This window comes from Synchiropus splendidus, chromosome 3 (assembly GCF_027744825.2).
Source record: "Synchiropus splendidus isolate RoL2022-P1 chromosome 3, RoL_Sspl_1.0, whole genome shotgun sequence".
Taxonomy (NCBI): Eukaryota; Metazoa; Chordata; class Actinopteri; order Syngnathiformes; family Callionymidae; genus Synchiropus; species Synchiropus splendidus.
Genome location: NC_071336.1, coordinates 32,634,893 through 32,650,866, shown reverse-complemented (window position 1 = coordinate 32,650,866; position 15,974 = coordinate 32,634,893). Strand labels below are relative to the sequence as shown.

Below are 15,974 nucleotides of genomic sequence, written 5' to 3'. Positions count from 1 at the left end.
TTGTCCATGGTGGCGTCTAGATATTTAAAAGAGGCATTTGTTGGGATTTTAGCTCGGTTTGTGTGTGTTATGGCTCAGCACTGTCTCAGCCAAGGACAGCATTCACCCAAACACCAGCCTGTTACTCCTGCTGCAGCCCAAACACGCAGTGCTGTGGGCAGGCTCCTGTTTATAACTGGTGCTCTGAGTCGACCTGCTGGACGTACAGCGCAGTTACAACCTCATCTCCAAGTCGCACACTAGATCAGGGGCTCTTAACCTTTTTGATCCCGGGGAACAAATGGTCCCGGGGCCCATTCAAGTAAAGGAACTGATTCATTCTGATTTTATTTGTGATCAATGACCATATTTAATCTACTTATACATAAACAAACCAAAACCTTGTGAAGTGACATGAAACCATGTGATTAGTGCAAAGATTTATTTGTCATCGAAAAGTCCAACCAGCAGCAGAACCTGGTGCAAGTCATGTTCACCAAATTTACTGAAGAAAGAAAACTTGATGCAAACTGTTGAAAAACTGCAAGTCATGATAAAATGAGATAAGAATATAAGAAAAAAAAACTGCAAAGGTTTGAATCAGGTCAACCGGACTAGTAATAGTCAAAGTCAAAATACATACAGATTTTACGAAAATTTAATAACCATTATAAGTAGGTCCAATATAAAATAATATATATATATATATATATATATATATATATATATATATATATATATATATATATATATATATATATATATATATATATATATATATATATATATATATATATATATATATATATATATATATATGTGTGTGTGTGTGTGTGTGTGTATATATATATATATATATATAGACTGGGCAAAAATTCGGTTGTGTGTTGAGTATCATTTCTTGTCCTTTGTGATAATGTTTGTATTAAAACACTAGTGTTTCATCTATCATATGCTACTTTTAATATAAAGCCGTGTTCTTGGTCCGATTTCCACTCCTGACTCAACATGATTCCAACGTCATGACGAATAATGATAAAAAACCCTTTTGACGTCATCAAGATGAGTGAACGCTCTTGTTGTGAAATGTCGACAATGAGCGGAAGTGGAAGGTTGGGGAAACGACAGAATTGTGCAATCTTGTTTTGATGATGTAGTGATTCGTGGATATTTTTTTTATGTCTAACTTTGCTGTTTCTTTCATGTATTTGCTCCATTTATTGAAACTTTGTTGTGTATTTAACTTCGGTTTCTGAATCCCACCCGCCGTAAACAAAGGGGAAGGTCTACACGTGTGTTTGGACCAATTGCATTTCCTCGCGTGCGTTCTACCCTGGCACCTAATTGGCTTAAACGTCTGCCAGTCAACTAAAGACGTAATCCCATTTCCGCAAATTGGATTCAATTGAGTTTACGACTCTTTGGGATAAAGTTCAACTTTTTCTGGAGGCGTCTTTCTTTCGCGTTTCGTGTTTCAACTGAAGTAAATAAAATATTTGGGAAAATGGCAAGTTTCCGGTAAGATTTATAACGAAATCTTTTCTCTTTTTTCGCTCATTTTTCTTATTATTTGACACGTTGCTGAATTGCTAGGTGTTTACTGAATGATATGTCGTTGTTAACGACTTATTTGTCCGTTTTATGTTGTTTCTTTAAGCGTTTTTCTCGTTTTTCTTGCCTGTTGGGTAACGTTGTTGGCGATTTCTCAACCTGACAGAAGTTTCTTCCGCCCTCGCTGGTCGTCTGTTGAGCGGCTGGACGGTAAAACTGCGCTCATCACTGGAGCTAACACCGGCATCGGCAAGGAAACAGCCAAAGATCTGGCCGCGAGAGGCGAGTTGGACCTGAAGTCTTGGTTTAATATCGAATGGCAGACGGATTTTCACCGCCACAGACAAGACAGAAGTAGAGGGTTACGACATGTGGACAAAGTGAATTGAAATGAACGCTCACTTCAATGTTTAATACATTCTATTTTGCGATGTGTTGCCATGTCCAATATCATAGTATTCATTCATGAACTCATTGCAGGGGGACGTGTCTGTCCCAGCTCCTTGTAGTGAGAGGTGCGGGACACCCTGGACAGCTCTGCAGTCCGCACACTTTTAGACAGACAACCACTCACTCACACACACACTGAGTGTGTGTGTGAGTGTTTGTCCAAATGTGCCGTTCATATTTGACTCATGGCCTCTCCAGGGTGTCCGGTGCCTCTCACCCCAGGTAGCTGGGATAGACTCGAACCACGAAATTGGAAATAAAGCAGTGGAAAATTACTGAATGAATGATGTGACGTCATTAGAGGAAGCGCTGTGTTAACTCAGTCACGGTTACTGGAAAGTTTTGTTTTTTTTCGTGACCAATTCCAATATATTGATTGATTCATTGCCTTTGTTCATATGGAAATTTTGATTTTCAGTAGCAACCTTTAAGACAAACGCACAGAATCTACACATTAAACACAGGGAGCATAAACATAATAATAATATTATTGTGTAATAGAATATTATAGATTATATATATAATTATAATATTCTAAAATATTATAGAATTACTAATAAATAAATACTTTAGTTATATTTTATATTTAATATTTAATATTATATTGATTTTAAAGTATTGCTCTTAATGGTATATTTATAATAAGAAAGGATATTATAAACAATATAAACAAAGGACACTTACTTTTGTCGGACTAACATAGACTGAATGCTTGATACAGCCGCCAAAAAAATTTAAAAAAAAATAACAAAAATAACAAAATATTTGTAAAAGTTAAATCTCGGTAATGTATTTTTCAGGTAGAAGTTAGATATTTTGCTGCAGTTGGGCGGCGGCACCGGTAGATGGCGCCCTTTTCTTTGTGCATCATTCTTACCGTTCACTCTTGTGATGTATTGTGTTATCAGGGGCCAAAGTCATCATGGCGTGCAGAGATATGGAGAAGGCGGAAGCAGCGATGAAGGAAGTCAAGGAGGCCTCGGGCAACGAAAACATCATCTGCATGAAACTGGACCTGGCCGACTCCAAGTCCATTCGAGAGTTTGCTGAGGCCATCAACAACGGTACGCAGCGGGAATCCTCAGGTTATGAATATAGAAGACACTGACGCCTGATGCCTCCCGTCCTGCAGGAGAATCCCAGCTCAACATCCTGATCAACAACGCCGGAGTCATGATGTGCCCGTACCAGAAAACCGCAGACGGTTTTGAGATGCAGATCGGAATCAATCACTTTGGTAAGAGAGAAAATTGACTTGATTGGTCTGACGTGGCGCCACATTATGGTGAGCTGGCGGCAAGAGCTCCATGTGTAACTGTTCCTTAGAGTCCAAGTCTCTGCTCCCAGTTCGGGATTGGTCACTGGTGACGCGCACCACTGGAGTCTCTGGATTAGTTCAGATTGCAGTCCGGGCCATTGCAAGCTCATGTTGGCTGCTCGTGCTAGGAAGCTGCAACCTCGAAGTGTGTGGTCAAGAGGTGCCTGAAGGTCCAAGAGCCGCCGGGTGACTCCAGTTCTTGGCTATTCCAATGAGTCGCCCCTCAAAATCCCACTGTATCCAGATGTTGATGGTCCTCTGACCTGAGCTCTTCTGGACAGGTGGCTGTGGGAGTGTGACACTCAGATGAGTCTAGGTCCTGGAAGTCTGTTTATAGTGCGACATTATGAGTCTGTACCTGAGGACGTGACTCAGATTGGGGTCTGAAGGGTCCATGCTACAGCAGGGACCAAGCCTCACTTGGTATCATCCACTGGTTGCAGCAGGGTACCTTCATTTTTGTTTAAAAACTGGAAGAAGTTGAAGACTTGAGGAGCTCTTTTTCTTCTCCTACTAAGGATGACATCATTTGAGCGTGTCCCCTCCAGGTCACTTCCTGTTGACGCATCTATTGATCGACCTGATCAAACGCTCGACTCCGGCCCGGATCGTCACCGTGTCGTCCGTCGCTCACTCGTGGAGCGGCATCAACCTGGACGACATCAACAGCGAGAAGAGCTACGACAAGAGGCGAGCGTACTCCCAGAGCAAGCTTGCTAACGTCCTCTTCTCCCGCTCGCTGGCCCAGCGACTGGAGGGTGAGTTTCTCTCTTCACCCGGTTGAACCAGAAGGAGACTGACTGGTGTCCCCACCCGTCCACCAGGATCAGGCGTGACCACATACTCGCTCCACCCCGGAGTGGTCCAGACTGATCTGTGGCGCCACATGAACAAGTTCCAGCAGACGGCGGTTAAGATGGTGCGCAGCTTTACCAAGACTACAGTAGAGGGCGCTCAGACGACCATCTACTGCGCCGTAGAGCCGGCGCTGGAGAAGGAGAGCGGAGAGTACTACAGGTACCCGGCTTCCAGAGGGTCTTGTGATGGGTAGTTGAGGTTTCATGAAACAGTGTAGCAGGGTGGATGAAACAGTGTCCTAATTTTCAGAGGCCACTAGATGGCGCTCTTGGTTTAGAAATGATGTGAGGTTTCATTGAATGAGTCGTTCAAGTCCAAATATTTTACAGCGCCACCTGGTGGCCTGTGAAAACCAGAACACTGTTTCATGAATCATGAATCGACCCATCACTAGTCTCTTCTTAGCACATCGAACCACCGTAAATAACATAATAAAGCCCCTGTAAAATGGATTCTCTTCACCTGTGGTTTTCCTCCGGCAGCGACTGTGCCAAGTCCAAGTGCTCCTCCTCCGGCAGAGACGACGCACTGGCGCAGAAGTTGTGGGAACTGAGCTGCAAGATGCTCAACATCGACTGGCCATGAGTCTTGTGATGCAAAAATACTAATATAGACTTGAATACTGTAACTAGTACATATAATTTATTCCAAAAAACATTTTTTTTTTACTGAAAGTGATGTTTGCTGCCGACAGAGAGAGAAGATTCTACATTAAAATCGTCCCTTTAAAAATAGTATCTGTGGCTTTTGTTTTCCGAGGAGGTTATTTTTTTCGCCTGTGTTGGTTTGTCTCTCTGTCTGTGCTCAAAGTGACTTGAAAAGTTATGGGTGGATTTGGATCAGCGATGGTCTTGTCCTTCATGCAAGGAACAAATGATCAGTTTTGGGTGTGATCATTTTTGTTTTAAAGAAGGCAGATGTGTTGCACTCTCTGAATGCTTTTCTAGTCTGTTTTGTTTTTTTCTAAGCGCTGAATAGTCATCAGGTCATATCCCCGAGGTCATCTTATAAAGCCAGGTGCCTCATCGGAAGGTGGACTGAGAGTGATAGCAGATGGAGGTTCCAGTTGAGCAGGATTGTCTTCTCAGCCGAGTGACTTCGGGTAAGGAAGTTAGATAAAGGAAGGTGTTTACCCCACCCGTATGCACAGATACTTCGGCCTGGAGCGATTGGAGCTGCTCAGGTTTGTCATCTTTACATCCGATAATTCACAAAAATGAATTCATTTATATAAGTCTCAACAAGCTAATGCTCTTCATGCAGGTTATCAGCAGATTCTCGGTATCAAGTGTCTTCGCTTTTAATGTTGACAGGAATCATCCTCTGTTTTCATGATATTTTTAAATATAATTCGAAAAGCTCTGGTTTGACTCTTCGTCTCCGATGCAGAAATACACCCCACGATTCAAGATAATATTTGTCAATAATTTGAAGTGCATGGTCCTTTTAATCCAATTCTAGTCAAAGTTGTAGTTTTGTTATGTGTTTTGTGAAGTACTGAAACGCCTTAAACTGGTTGTGTATTTGTGATATTTGTTGCTATTCAAGCGTCATTGTGACAGCCACTAAAGCACTTGATGTACAGTACTTGCATACCAGAAGGAGCCCTTGTACTTGCACTTCGTTTTCAAAGTATTACTGTTTGTATTATTTTGTAATTACTAGGACAGGTACTCTGTGTAGTTTGGTTGAAGTAATGATACTATATCTATCGATTTTTTTAATATATATATTTGCAGCAATAGTTGTAGTTGTCAGTATAATTGGTGGCAGTAAAGTTATTGTAAACTTATAATCTACGGTTGCTCGTGGTAGTTTTGACATTTGTGGATGAACTGTGTGTTAATGGTAGTATTTCTATTGTTAAATGAAGTAGGAGCGCTCAGTAGTAGACTGTATAACTGCATACAAGTACTGGTAGTATGAGGACTGGAATTTGGTTACATGTAAACTATGTAGCTGAACTGGTGTGCGAATAGTATACACAATAGTACACTATAGCTACTATAGTGTAGGTGAAGTAGCATATCTGCAGTACAATGATGGCATTCATAGTACTGTTCTTGTATTTGTTGTGTATCCATAGAGTAATGTTTGCATTTGTAACAAGAATTAACACCCTATGTTATTACTAGTGAATCAGTCAGTAGTAATGTGGACATCGGTGTGTATTTGAAGTAGTACTGGTGCAGTATATTAGCAGCAGCATTGGGGTGATAATGGTAAGACTGTAGTTTAGAGACTATTGACAAGTATTTTTGTCAGAACGTGAATGCTAATACTAGAGACAGTAGTACTTCAGTAAGAGTGTTGTCACATGACTTCAGCAGATGGTTGAAGACGCTGATGCTGTTGAGGAGGGCGACAGTAGAAAGGGGTCTCAGCCACCTGGATGCTGTTCAGGTCTGCTGAATAAAAATCGTCGGCAAGATGCCGTGAACAAGTGCACTCAACTCCATCGTCTCCACGGTTACGTCTACTATAAATCATGAATGTTTAATGGAGAAAAGAAGCTGGCGGTTCAGGGCCGATACCATCGCTGAGACGGAGCTGTGGATGTAAAGATGCACTGAGCTGTGACTACACACTGCACCACAGGAACCGTCGCCTTGAGAGTGGACGATCATTCGGGCTGATGCTCAGACCAGATGGAGGAAGCTCAGGTCGCAGTGGTGGGGATCGGCTGCAACTTTCCTGGAGGTGAGTCGCCAAATCTTTCATTTCTGTTGAAGCAAATTTGCCTCTTACTCACCAGAAACAGCATTTTCTTTCTGAGATAGTAATTTTTCAGTTTTGTGCTCGGAGCAGGGGAAGGACTGGAGAACTTCTGGAACGTCCTGCTGAATGGGATTAACTGTTCGGTGCCGATCCCTAAGGAAAGATTTAACGTTGACAGCTGGTTTGATCCGGACGACAACAAGCCGGGAAAATGTCGGACTGACAAGGCGGCTCTCATTGACGGGTAAGGTTTCCTCATGGCATCTTCGGTAACAGGAGAATACTGAAAAATCTGGCGTCAAAAACATCCATCCATCAGCTCGGCTCAGGTAGTGGGGGCAGCACTCACAGCCAGGAGGTCCAGATGGTCCTCTTCTCCAGCGGTATTACCAGGTGTAATGAGAAACATAAGGCACCCTGAGTGTCCTGAATCCACCCCGAGACCTCCTCCCACTACCTTAAAACACCTCTCCCCTGAGCAGTGAGCAGTTCTATTTCAAGCCTCTCACGGATGACAGACCTTCCACAAGAGATTCCAGACACCCTACTAGACCTTAATCCTTCACTTACTACCAGGGAAACGTCCACCCTGTCCCCCACCATTGACTGCAAGTTTAGAGTTTTGTGAGAGGAAACATTTTCGAGAACTAAATAAGCAAAGAACAAATCGCCTTCTGTTGTGTGGCCTACAAGGGCTGATTGGCTTATTTTGTCTGTTATTTTGCTGAACAACTGTCTAAATTAAGCCTCTTAAAAACAAAATTTAAGTAAAAAGGTGCAGTTATATTTAGTGTTAGAAAACAGGAAGTAGCCGGTCTAGGTTTCCACGTTCCTGACATCACTCCTACGCCTCAGGTTCAACCATCTGGACAACAAGTTTTTCGGCATCAGCGACAGCGAGGTGGAGCAGATGGACCCTCAACAGAAGGTGCTGCTCGAGTGTGTCTTCAGAGCTTTGGAAAATGCCGGCATTCCCATGGAAAAGGCCAGCGGGACTCGGACCGGAGTGTTTATTGGTGCGTCAGACGTGAAAACTTTTAATGTTGTGTTCTCCCATCCTTGTGCGAGTGCCAGTGACGTGTAGTCTAGGTGCCATGACACTGTATTGACGGGTAGATGAGGTTTCATGAAACAGTGCCCTGTTGTTTCCTCCTACGATGCCGAGATAGTGCTGACTCTTTTGAGGAGTGTCCTGAAATAGACTGGCAGCCAGTCACTATAAACAGCTGGGACAGCCCAGTCCCTCACGTCCCGTTACTCACTTCGCTCCAATGCTCATGCTTCAAGGTCTAATGAACCGAGACTACGAAACAAAAGCGACCCACGTGCACGCCAGTGTCATCAACCACTGGACGGGTACAGGACTGGCCATGAGCATCGCCGCCAACAGGATCTCCTACATCTTCAACTTGACCGGGCCTTCGCTGGCCCTGGACTGCGCCTGCTCCTCTTCTCTGGTGGCTCTACACTTGGCCTGTCAATCCATCAAGCAAGGTCTGACTGCACATGTCAACATTTGGACTCGCCATCCCTCAGGTTCTGAATGGTTCCTTTCTTCCTCAGGTGATTGTGAGATGGCGATATGTGGTGGTGTCAACTGCATCATCGAGCCACGAGTGTTTGTCGCCCTCAGCAAGGCCAAGATGATCTCACCTGATGGGATCAGCAAACCTTTTTCCAGCAGAGCCGACGGTTACGGACGAGGCGAAGGTTGCGGGGTCGTTCTGCTGAAGCCTCTGCAGAAGGTCTGGTGGGACAAGAGCACTACACAGTTACATAAAAGCATTACAACCTATGCTATCTGATTGTTGAACTCAAGATTTCAGACAGACAACCAACAGAATCCAGCCATTTTTTTTTTAAGTTTGTAAACATTGATGCTCAACCCGTTGCGAATGCTAGATATGACTATGGCACACCAGTGGTTCCATGTGGATCCCTCTGGGGGGCGGGGGGGGCGAAAAGTTTCAGGATAAAAAATGTCAAGGAAGAAGAAAATGTAAAAACAGATTAAGAGAAAAAAAACTATAATAGTTGTCCAAGTTTTGGTGTAAACAGTGAATGAGGTCTCGTCTCGACAGCCTTGTCAGTTTCTCTCTCATTGATGGCTCTTAAAACCTGCCTTGGTCTCACGTGTGCAAAATGTTGTGATGGAAAGGGGAGAAGTGAATCGAATTCAGAGCTGTGAAGCGCAGAGCGGGAACCAGACAAACAAGCCTTTGTGAGGTCACTGGAGGTGGATCCTGTCGTGGCAGCATGAGAATGCAGCTTCAGGATCAGAGGAGAAATGGTGAGGCGTTGCATGACAGCTGGATGTTCTTATGGAGCCAGTGAGCATGGCAACATTTTCCAACCAAAACATATAGAGCGACATAAGAAACAGGTGAAGCCAGTTTAAAGAATGAGGGACAAGTGCCAACCTGGATGGAAAAAAGCAGAGGTTGGACAACATTTGCGCCAGTTGAGTCTTCACTGTGTTTGGCTGCGTTGCAGGACGATTTTGCCTGAAGGTTTGCCTCAAACAGGTTTGGAAACCGACCGCAAATGCCTAGGGTTTTCCAGCGTAAACAGGCCATGATAGCACCCTATGAAAACAGGAGAGACGCTATCAGAAACATTGTTCAGGAGGAGTCAGTACTGCCTGGTAAGAGACCCAGTCAGTCCCAAACGCACAGCATGTTTTGTCCTGCTGATCCTTCTGAGGAGAGTTGTTCAGTGTTGCCGTCCGTCTCTGATCCGTTCAGACACTTCACCCTCTCACAATAGTCAGAGTCGTCACTTCCACAGTGATGTGGTTGGAATCAAAACAAGTCCTTCATCCACATGAACCTGCTCTTCTTCCTCAAAAACTGAGGATGAATCCCTCATTATTGGCTGTGCACAGCACACTGGTCCGCGTGAGCCAACCTGGCAACCTGTATGTACGATCATGTGACGCATGCATCCAGCTTGTGCTTCCAGTGTGGCAAACACAGTTGAACTGAACAATGGAATGTGCAGGTGGTTCCAGCGTTCCACACATTATTAACTTTGCCTTTGAAGACTATAGCACAGAAGACGACGAATGGCTGTTTGTAGAGTCTGTGGTTCAAGCCTGTCTTCCCGCTTGTTATTAATAACTTATTATTCATGATTATTGACTTGTAACTTGCTTGAGCCAATCTATCAAAAAAATCCTCAAAAAAATGACTCGACTTGCTTGAGGCTGGAGGGTTAAGACTCGACTTACTCCCACCTCTGAATTATGTATTGGTTGATGTTGTCATTGTGTCTTGTTTAAGGCTCTCCAAGATGGTGACCATGTCTGGGGCATCATCACCAAAACAGCAGTCAACCAAGACGGACACTCGACCAGTCCAATCACCAAACCTTCAATGACTCAACAGGAGGAGCTACTGAGAAGAATGTACTCTGACAGTGACATCGCAAACGTCCAGTACATAGAAGCACATGGGACTGGAACCCCAGTTGGGGACCCGACAGAGGCAGGGAGCATCTCAAATGTCATTGCCAAAGTGAGACCTCCTGGTTCAGGAATTCTTCGTGTCGGCTCGGTGAAGGGCAACATCGGACACACAGAATCGGCAGCTGGAGTCGCCGGACTTATCAAGGTTCTTCTCATGATGAAGCATGAAACAATAGCTCCGACTCTCTTCTATTCTTCTGACTCCCCCGGTGTGGAGACCAAAGTCTTGAACATCCAAGTTCCTGTACAAGCAGAAAAGTGGGAGTGTCTTGGGTCAAGGCTCGCAGGCGTAAACAATTTTGGTTTTGGAGGAACAAACGCACATGTGATCATCAAACAGCATCAGCAAACCAACAAACCACCAAAGACCATCGGAATGAGGTTTCAATATTTCGTCTTATCGGCCAGTTCCGCAAAGTCCCTCACTCAGATGATGCAGCAGACACTGAAGGACCTGGAGGCCGACGTCAACATCGATGCACTGTCATATACATCAGCCTGCAGGAGGAGCCACCGGAAACACCGATACAGAAGAGCCATCAGAACATCTTCTGTTGCTGATCTCAAAGAGAAACTTGAAGCTGACCTGAGCAAAACCATGAATCCTTCCCTGTCTGAACCGAAGTTAGTCTTCGTCTTTTGCGGTAATGGGGTAACCTACCAAGGCATGGGGAAGAAGCTGCTGGCACATGAGCCTGTATTCCGAGAAAAGATTGAAGAGATTACAGACCTGTTCCTCAAGCTGGACTCGCTCAACATCCTGGAAACTCTGGAAAGTGAATGTGCAGACTTAACTAGCGCAAATGTTGTCCAACCTCTGCTTTTTGCCATCCAGGTTGGCATCGCTACCGTTTTGCGACACTGGGGCGTCAAACCAGCCGCCGTTCTGGGACACTCGGTCGGGGAAGTTGCAGCGGCTCACTGTTCTGGCTTGTTGTCACTGACGGATGCCGTCAAGGTCATTTACTACCGCAGTCACCTTCAGAGTACTGTCACCGGCGGGAAGATGCTTGTCATCAGCAACATGGCGGTAACTGAGGTGGTGGCTCAGCTCAGTCAGTGCTCTGGGGAAATAAGTATCGCGGCTTTTAACAGCCCCAAATCCTGCACGCTGTCAGGTGACCCAGACGCAATAATGACCATCCATAAACAGCTAGGTGCTAAGGCCGATTTGTTCGTCCACCTCCTGGATGTTCCTGCTGCCTATCACAGCCAGCAGATGGAGTCCATTTTACCAAAAATCAGGGACTCAGTCGGTGACTTAGAAGCATGTTCCCTGAGCGCACAGTTGATCTCAACGGTGACGGGCAGAGAAGCAGAACCTGGGGATTTCTGCTCGGGGGACTATTGGGCCAGAAATATTCGGGAGCCAGTGTCTTTCGAACAGGCTGTGAAGTCAGCGGCTAGGGGAAAACAAAATAGCATCTTTCTCGAGATCGGACCGAGAAAAGCCCTTCAGAGGAACATCAGAGAAACTTTAGGCGACGGAACTGCTGTCCTGGCCTCAATGCAGCCACAGAGAGATCACGGAACAATGACAACGGTTGTCTCTGAGCTTTTCGAACGGGGCTTCCAAGTGGAATGGGATGTCTTCTACAAAGGACACGAAGCAGAGCCTTTGCCTTTTCCAAAGTACCAGTTTGAAACCTCGTGCAAGGACATCATCATTGCTGCCTCACAAAACAACACAGGAAGTGATCACCCTGTCCTCTACTCAACAGGAAGTGACAGCGATCTCTTTACTTGTGACCTGTTCACTGAGTCTTGTTTTTATCTCAAAGGACACAAACACAAGGGCGTCCCCATCATCCCCGGTTCTTTCTATGCCGAACTGGGTTTAGCTGCGTTCCTGGCCCGTGCCACACCCAAGGTTCCACTGCAATCCCTGCAGCTCACTGTGGACTTCTTCTGCCCATTTGTTTTAACTCCCAACGCACCAGAAATGAAGGTGCAGCTGCAGCCGTCGGAGACGCAAACTAACTTCACAGTGTTTTCTTCATCAGCGATTTATGCGTCAGGTACGGTGGTTTCCAAAAAAGAGCGGCAGATTGAGGAGACGTTCATTTCCCTCAACTCCATTTACCAAAGATGCACCGGTGTCTTCACCCATCGGGAGGTGTATGACAACCTCTCCCAGGGAGGCTTCGACTATGGGGTTGTATTTCGGAACAAAGCTGACGTGTATTACGGGAAAGACCTGAAAGAGGCTGTGACAGTTGTCACCGTCGCACACAAGCTGCGGTCGCAGTTACACGACTACTGTATTCACCCGGTGGTCCTGGATTACCTCATGCAGCTTCTGCCGATTACAGTTGAATACATGTTCACTGGCAGACCTGGATTCCCCTCCAGGATAGGAAGTTTGATCGTGCTGGAGCCGCTGCAAGAAGAAATGATTGTCTATCTGAGGGCAACTGAGGTTGGCACTGACCACTTTGAGGTGTGCGGCTGCTTCGCGGACAAACAAGGCAGAGTGTTAGTTGAGATAAAGCATGTGACGGTCAAGTATCTGGGCAACAGCCCTCATGTTGTTGAAGAGTATTTCTACCATAATGACTTTGACGTGGTTCCTGCTGGCATCACCACTGAGAAACCTCCGAGAGCTTTGGTGTTCTCCGACAACGTCGCGATCTCAAACGACTTGCGACTGCACTTGGACAAAAAATCCAAATGGATGCCCTTAACACGAGAGAAGGACCTCTTGGGTTGGGGGCCAGACTCTCTTGATATCGCAGATATTGAAAGCTTTGATGAGGTCTTGTTTCTGTGGGGTTGCGAGGACCTCACTTCCATCCAGTCTGATGTGGTTCTGAACAATCTGGCCAATTGTTGCGAGGTTTTCCGTCAAATAGTTGTGGAGCTCAAGAAAATGCAGTTCTCTCACTCCATTCGAGCCGTGACCTACTGCTCCTCTGACCTCACAGTAGATCGGGTGAGTCCAGGGTTTGTGGTCGCTGGCATGACTCGATCAATGGCAGCAGAGCTGCCAGAACTTTCATTTCAACTCGTTGATATCAGCAGCAGCTCGGCTCAGGACGTCGAGGCTCTCGTCGAAGTCCTTCGCTCATGTCCGTGCAGTAAATACCCAGAGCTGGTTATTAAAGGTGGGGAAATCCTGAAGCCATCAATTGTGCACACCCCAGAAAAAGTGGACGACTCAGGACAGCGTGTCGTCAGCATGCCTGACACCTGTGTATTTCAGACAGGTGATGCGTACAAGGTGACACACATAAGCGCAATTCCAGCAGATCAAGAGGCAGAACCACTGGGCAATACGTCTGTCGAAATTCAGACCAGTAAGATTTCCGTCCACTCATCAGACTACTTTCCCGTCACTGCCTCAGATCTGAACTTTGGCAAGACGCTTCATTGGAACAAGCACTCGTCACAGAAACACGATTTGCTCTGTCTTGACTGGTGTGGTACTGTCACAGCGGTGGGCGAAGACGTAAAGAAGTTTAAAGTCGGCGACTGTGTCGCATCATGCTACCCTGCGGTGGCAGGCGACGTGGTCAGGGTTCCAGAGGCGGTTTGCTACAGCACCAAACGGTTCCCCTTTCTTGAGAAAACACCTTGCATTTCCTACTTTGTCCTTGCATGGGAGATCCTGCACCGACTCCTGCCCCCAGCCAAGCAGCAACTCGGACTGATATCCTCTGTGGCCGACTCTGCCCTGATGAAGATCTTGTCCCTGACCTTCTTTAAATCCGGCTGGCACGTGAGTGTTGCAACGGCGGACGACACCCTGTCTGAGCAAGTGAATCACATCGACACACTCATTGTCCTTCCTCCATACGATGAGTCTTTGGTTGCAACTATACGCCACTTCCCTTGTGTCCTGCATGTTTTTCTGATCTGTGAGTACCAGATGCAGCCTGTTCCAGATGTGCTCCAGAGCCTTAAAGACAGTGTTCGCATCCAGAAAATTGATATGGCCGACATTTTGCAGCGAGGGTCGCTCAGAGCACAAAGACCGGTGATTCATCACTGGCTCAAGTCTTTAAACCTCGGCAAGAAATTCTCTCTAGAAAGCTTTACATTTCAAGACACGTCTCACCTGCAGACACAAGAATCGTACTTCTGCTCAAAGAAACTCGCAGTTGTGTCTCTGGAGAAAGAGGATCGATCTGACATTACACTGCTACCGTGTGAACAACAGATTTTCCGAAAAAGAGCGGTGTACATTGTGGTTGGTGGATTGTCTGGACTCGGCTTTGAGACGGTCAAGTTCATCTCCCAGAGAGGAGGTGAGTGTATCGTCATACTCTCGAGGAGCAAACCCGCGCAGGATGTGAAAGACAAAATTCATAACATTGAGAAACAATGTGGAAACCTCATCACAACCCTGGAGTGTGACGTCTCCATCGCCGAGCAGGTCAACGCAGTCTTTGCCTCCATCTCCGAGAAGTGCCATGGGTATCCCATCAAGGGCGTGTTCCACAGTGCGGTGGTCCTACACGACGGCCTCGTGGAGACTCTCAACAGGTCTCTTTACGAGAAGGTTCTCAAACCAAAGGTGAACGGTGTCCTCAACCTTCACTATGCCACCAAGAGCTGTCAGCTGGACTACTTCGTGTGCTTCTCCTCCATTTCTGCATTCGTTGGAAACGCATCTCAAACCAACTACGCTGCTGCCAACACCTTCCTTGACCTGTTTTGTCATTACAGGCGTAAACTTGGGCTGCCAGGTCAGTCAATCAACTGGGGAGCCCTGAACCTTGGGCTGTTGTTGAACAAACGCTACTTCCACAGATTCCTAGAGGCCAAAGGAATCATGGTGCTAGATGTAGCTGAGATACATAAGAGCCTTGAGCAGTGCCTTTTGCTGAACCGACCCCAGCAGGCTGTTTGCCGGTTTCACTTCCGCAACATCAGGTTCAACGTCCTCTCTCAGAACGCTGCCTTGACCATGCGCCTCTCCGCCTTGGTGGAAGAAGCTTTCCAAAAGGCCAAAGAGACAGATTCTCGCATGAAACAAACCCAAACGGTCTCCCCTGCAGCCTTCATCTTCTCGCTCCTGGCTGACATTACTGGCATGGAGCAGGCTGATCTGAAAGACGAGCTCCTGCTTTCCTCTTTGGGGGTTGATTCCCTGCAGGCCATGACTCTGCAAAATCTCATCTTCCAGGGGCGAGGGGTGAACTTGCCTCTGGTCAAACTGCTGGATCCTAACGCCACAGTCTCAACAATCGTGGCCATGCTAAAGGAACAGGAAGGCAACGGGATTCACGGTGATGGGGAAGAGCTAGTCCATTCCACTGCACTGTAGCTGGGTGAAGGAGACTTGATGCATGAGCAGAATAACAAAGCTGGCTTCGCTTTTGTTGCAGGCTCAGGTCTTTGATAATATACTGGTGCTCGTCTGTCCTGAAAGTTGTTCTTCTGTTTCACTGCCCTTAAATGATGATTTAAATTCTGGATGTATCAATTGGAGACTTTACTTTCCAAAGCCAACACTTGTTTGATTTCAACTCATGTACTATGACACGACAAAAACAAATGTGACATCACGAAATAAATCATTCAAATCCAATCTAAACTGAATCTAATGGTGTTTGTCCCAGTGTTCTTTTTAGAAGTGAGTGACACGGAACATCAGTGGACGAAGGGCGATTCATTCATCAGGTGTCTTTT

The 15,974-nt window shown here is 46.0% G+C and overlaps 2 protein-coding genes across 2 annotated transcripts; both read left to right on the top strand.

Annotated features, from left to right (window-relative positions):
• Positions 1-1,377: 1,377 nt before the first annotated feature.
• Positions 1,378-5,232, top strand: rdh12l (retinol dehydrogenase 12, like). Its single transcript, XM_053859323.1, has 7 exons — positions 1,378-1,497; positions 1,697-1,812; positions 2,889-3,044; positions 3,113-3,217; positions 3,847-4,056; positions 4,123-4,315; positions 4,639-5,232. Exons 1-7 carry the CDS (start codon positions 1,484-1,486, stop codon positions 4,739-4,741), a joined length of 897 nt encoding a protein of 298 aa, XP_053715298.1. The 5' UTR covers positions 1,378-1,483; the 3' UTR covers positions 4,742-5,232.
• Positions 5,233-5,318: 86 nt separating this feature from the next.
• Positions 5,319-15,789, top strand: LOC128756038 (uncharacterized). Its single transcript, XM_053860176.1, has 7 exons — positions 5,319-5,339; positions 6,755-6,856; positions 6,965-7,118; positions 7,730-7,890; positions 8,162-8,368; positions 8,438-8,619; positions 10,156-15,789. Exons 2-7 carry the CDS (start codon positions 6,805-6,807, stop codon positions 15,607-15,609), a joined length of 6,210 nt encoding a protein of 2,069 aa, XP_053716151.1. The 5' UTR covers positions 5,319-5,339; positions 6,755-6,804; the 3' UTR covers positions 15,610-15,789.
• The last annotated feature ends 185 nt before the right edge of the window (positions 15,790-15,974 follow it).

Excerpts from the sequence above, each read along its gene's own strand:
- rdh12l (XM_053859323.1), top strand. Across the intron at positions 4,057-4,122 it reads GCTGGCCCAGCGACTGGAGG|GATCAGGCGTGACCACATAC; the intron begins GTGAGTTTCTCT and ends CCCGTCCACCAG. Across the intron at positions 4,316-4,638 it reads GAGAGCGGAGAGTACTACAG|CGACTGTGCCAAGTCCAAGT; the intron begins GTACCCGGCTTC and ends TTCCTCCGGCAG.
- LOC128756038 (XM_053860176.1), top strand. The coding sequence starts at position 6,805 with ATGGAGGAAGCTCAGGTCGCAGTGGTGGGGATCGGCTGCAACTTTCCT. Across the intron at positions 7,119-7,729 it reads AAGGCGGCTCTCATTGACGG|GTTCAACCATCTGGACAACA; the intron begins GTAAGGTTTCCT and ends CCTACGCCTCAG. Across the intron at positions 8,369-8,437 it reads CTGTCAATCCATCAAGCAAG|GTGATTGTGAGATGGCGATA; the intron begins GTCTGACTGCAC and ends TTTCTTCCTCAG.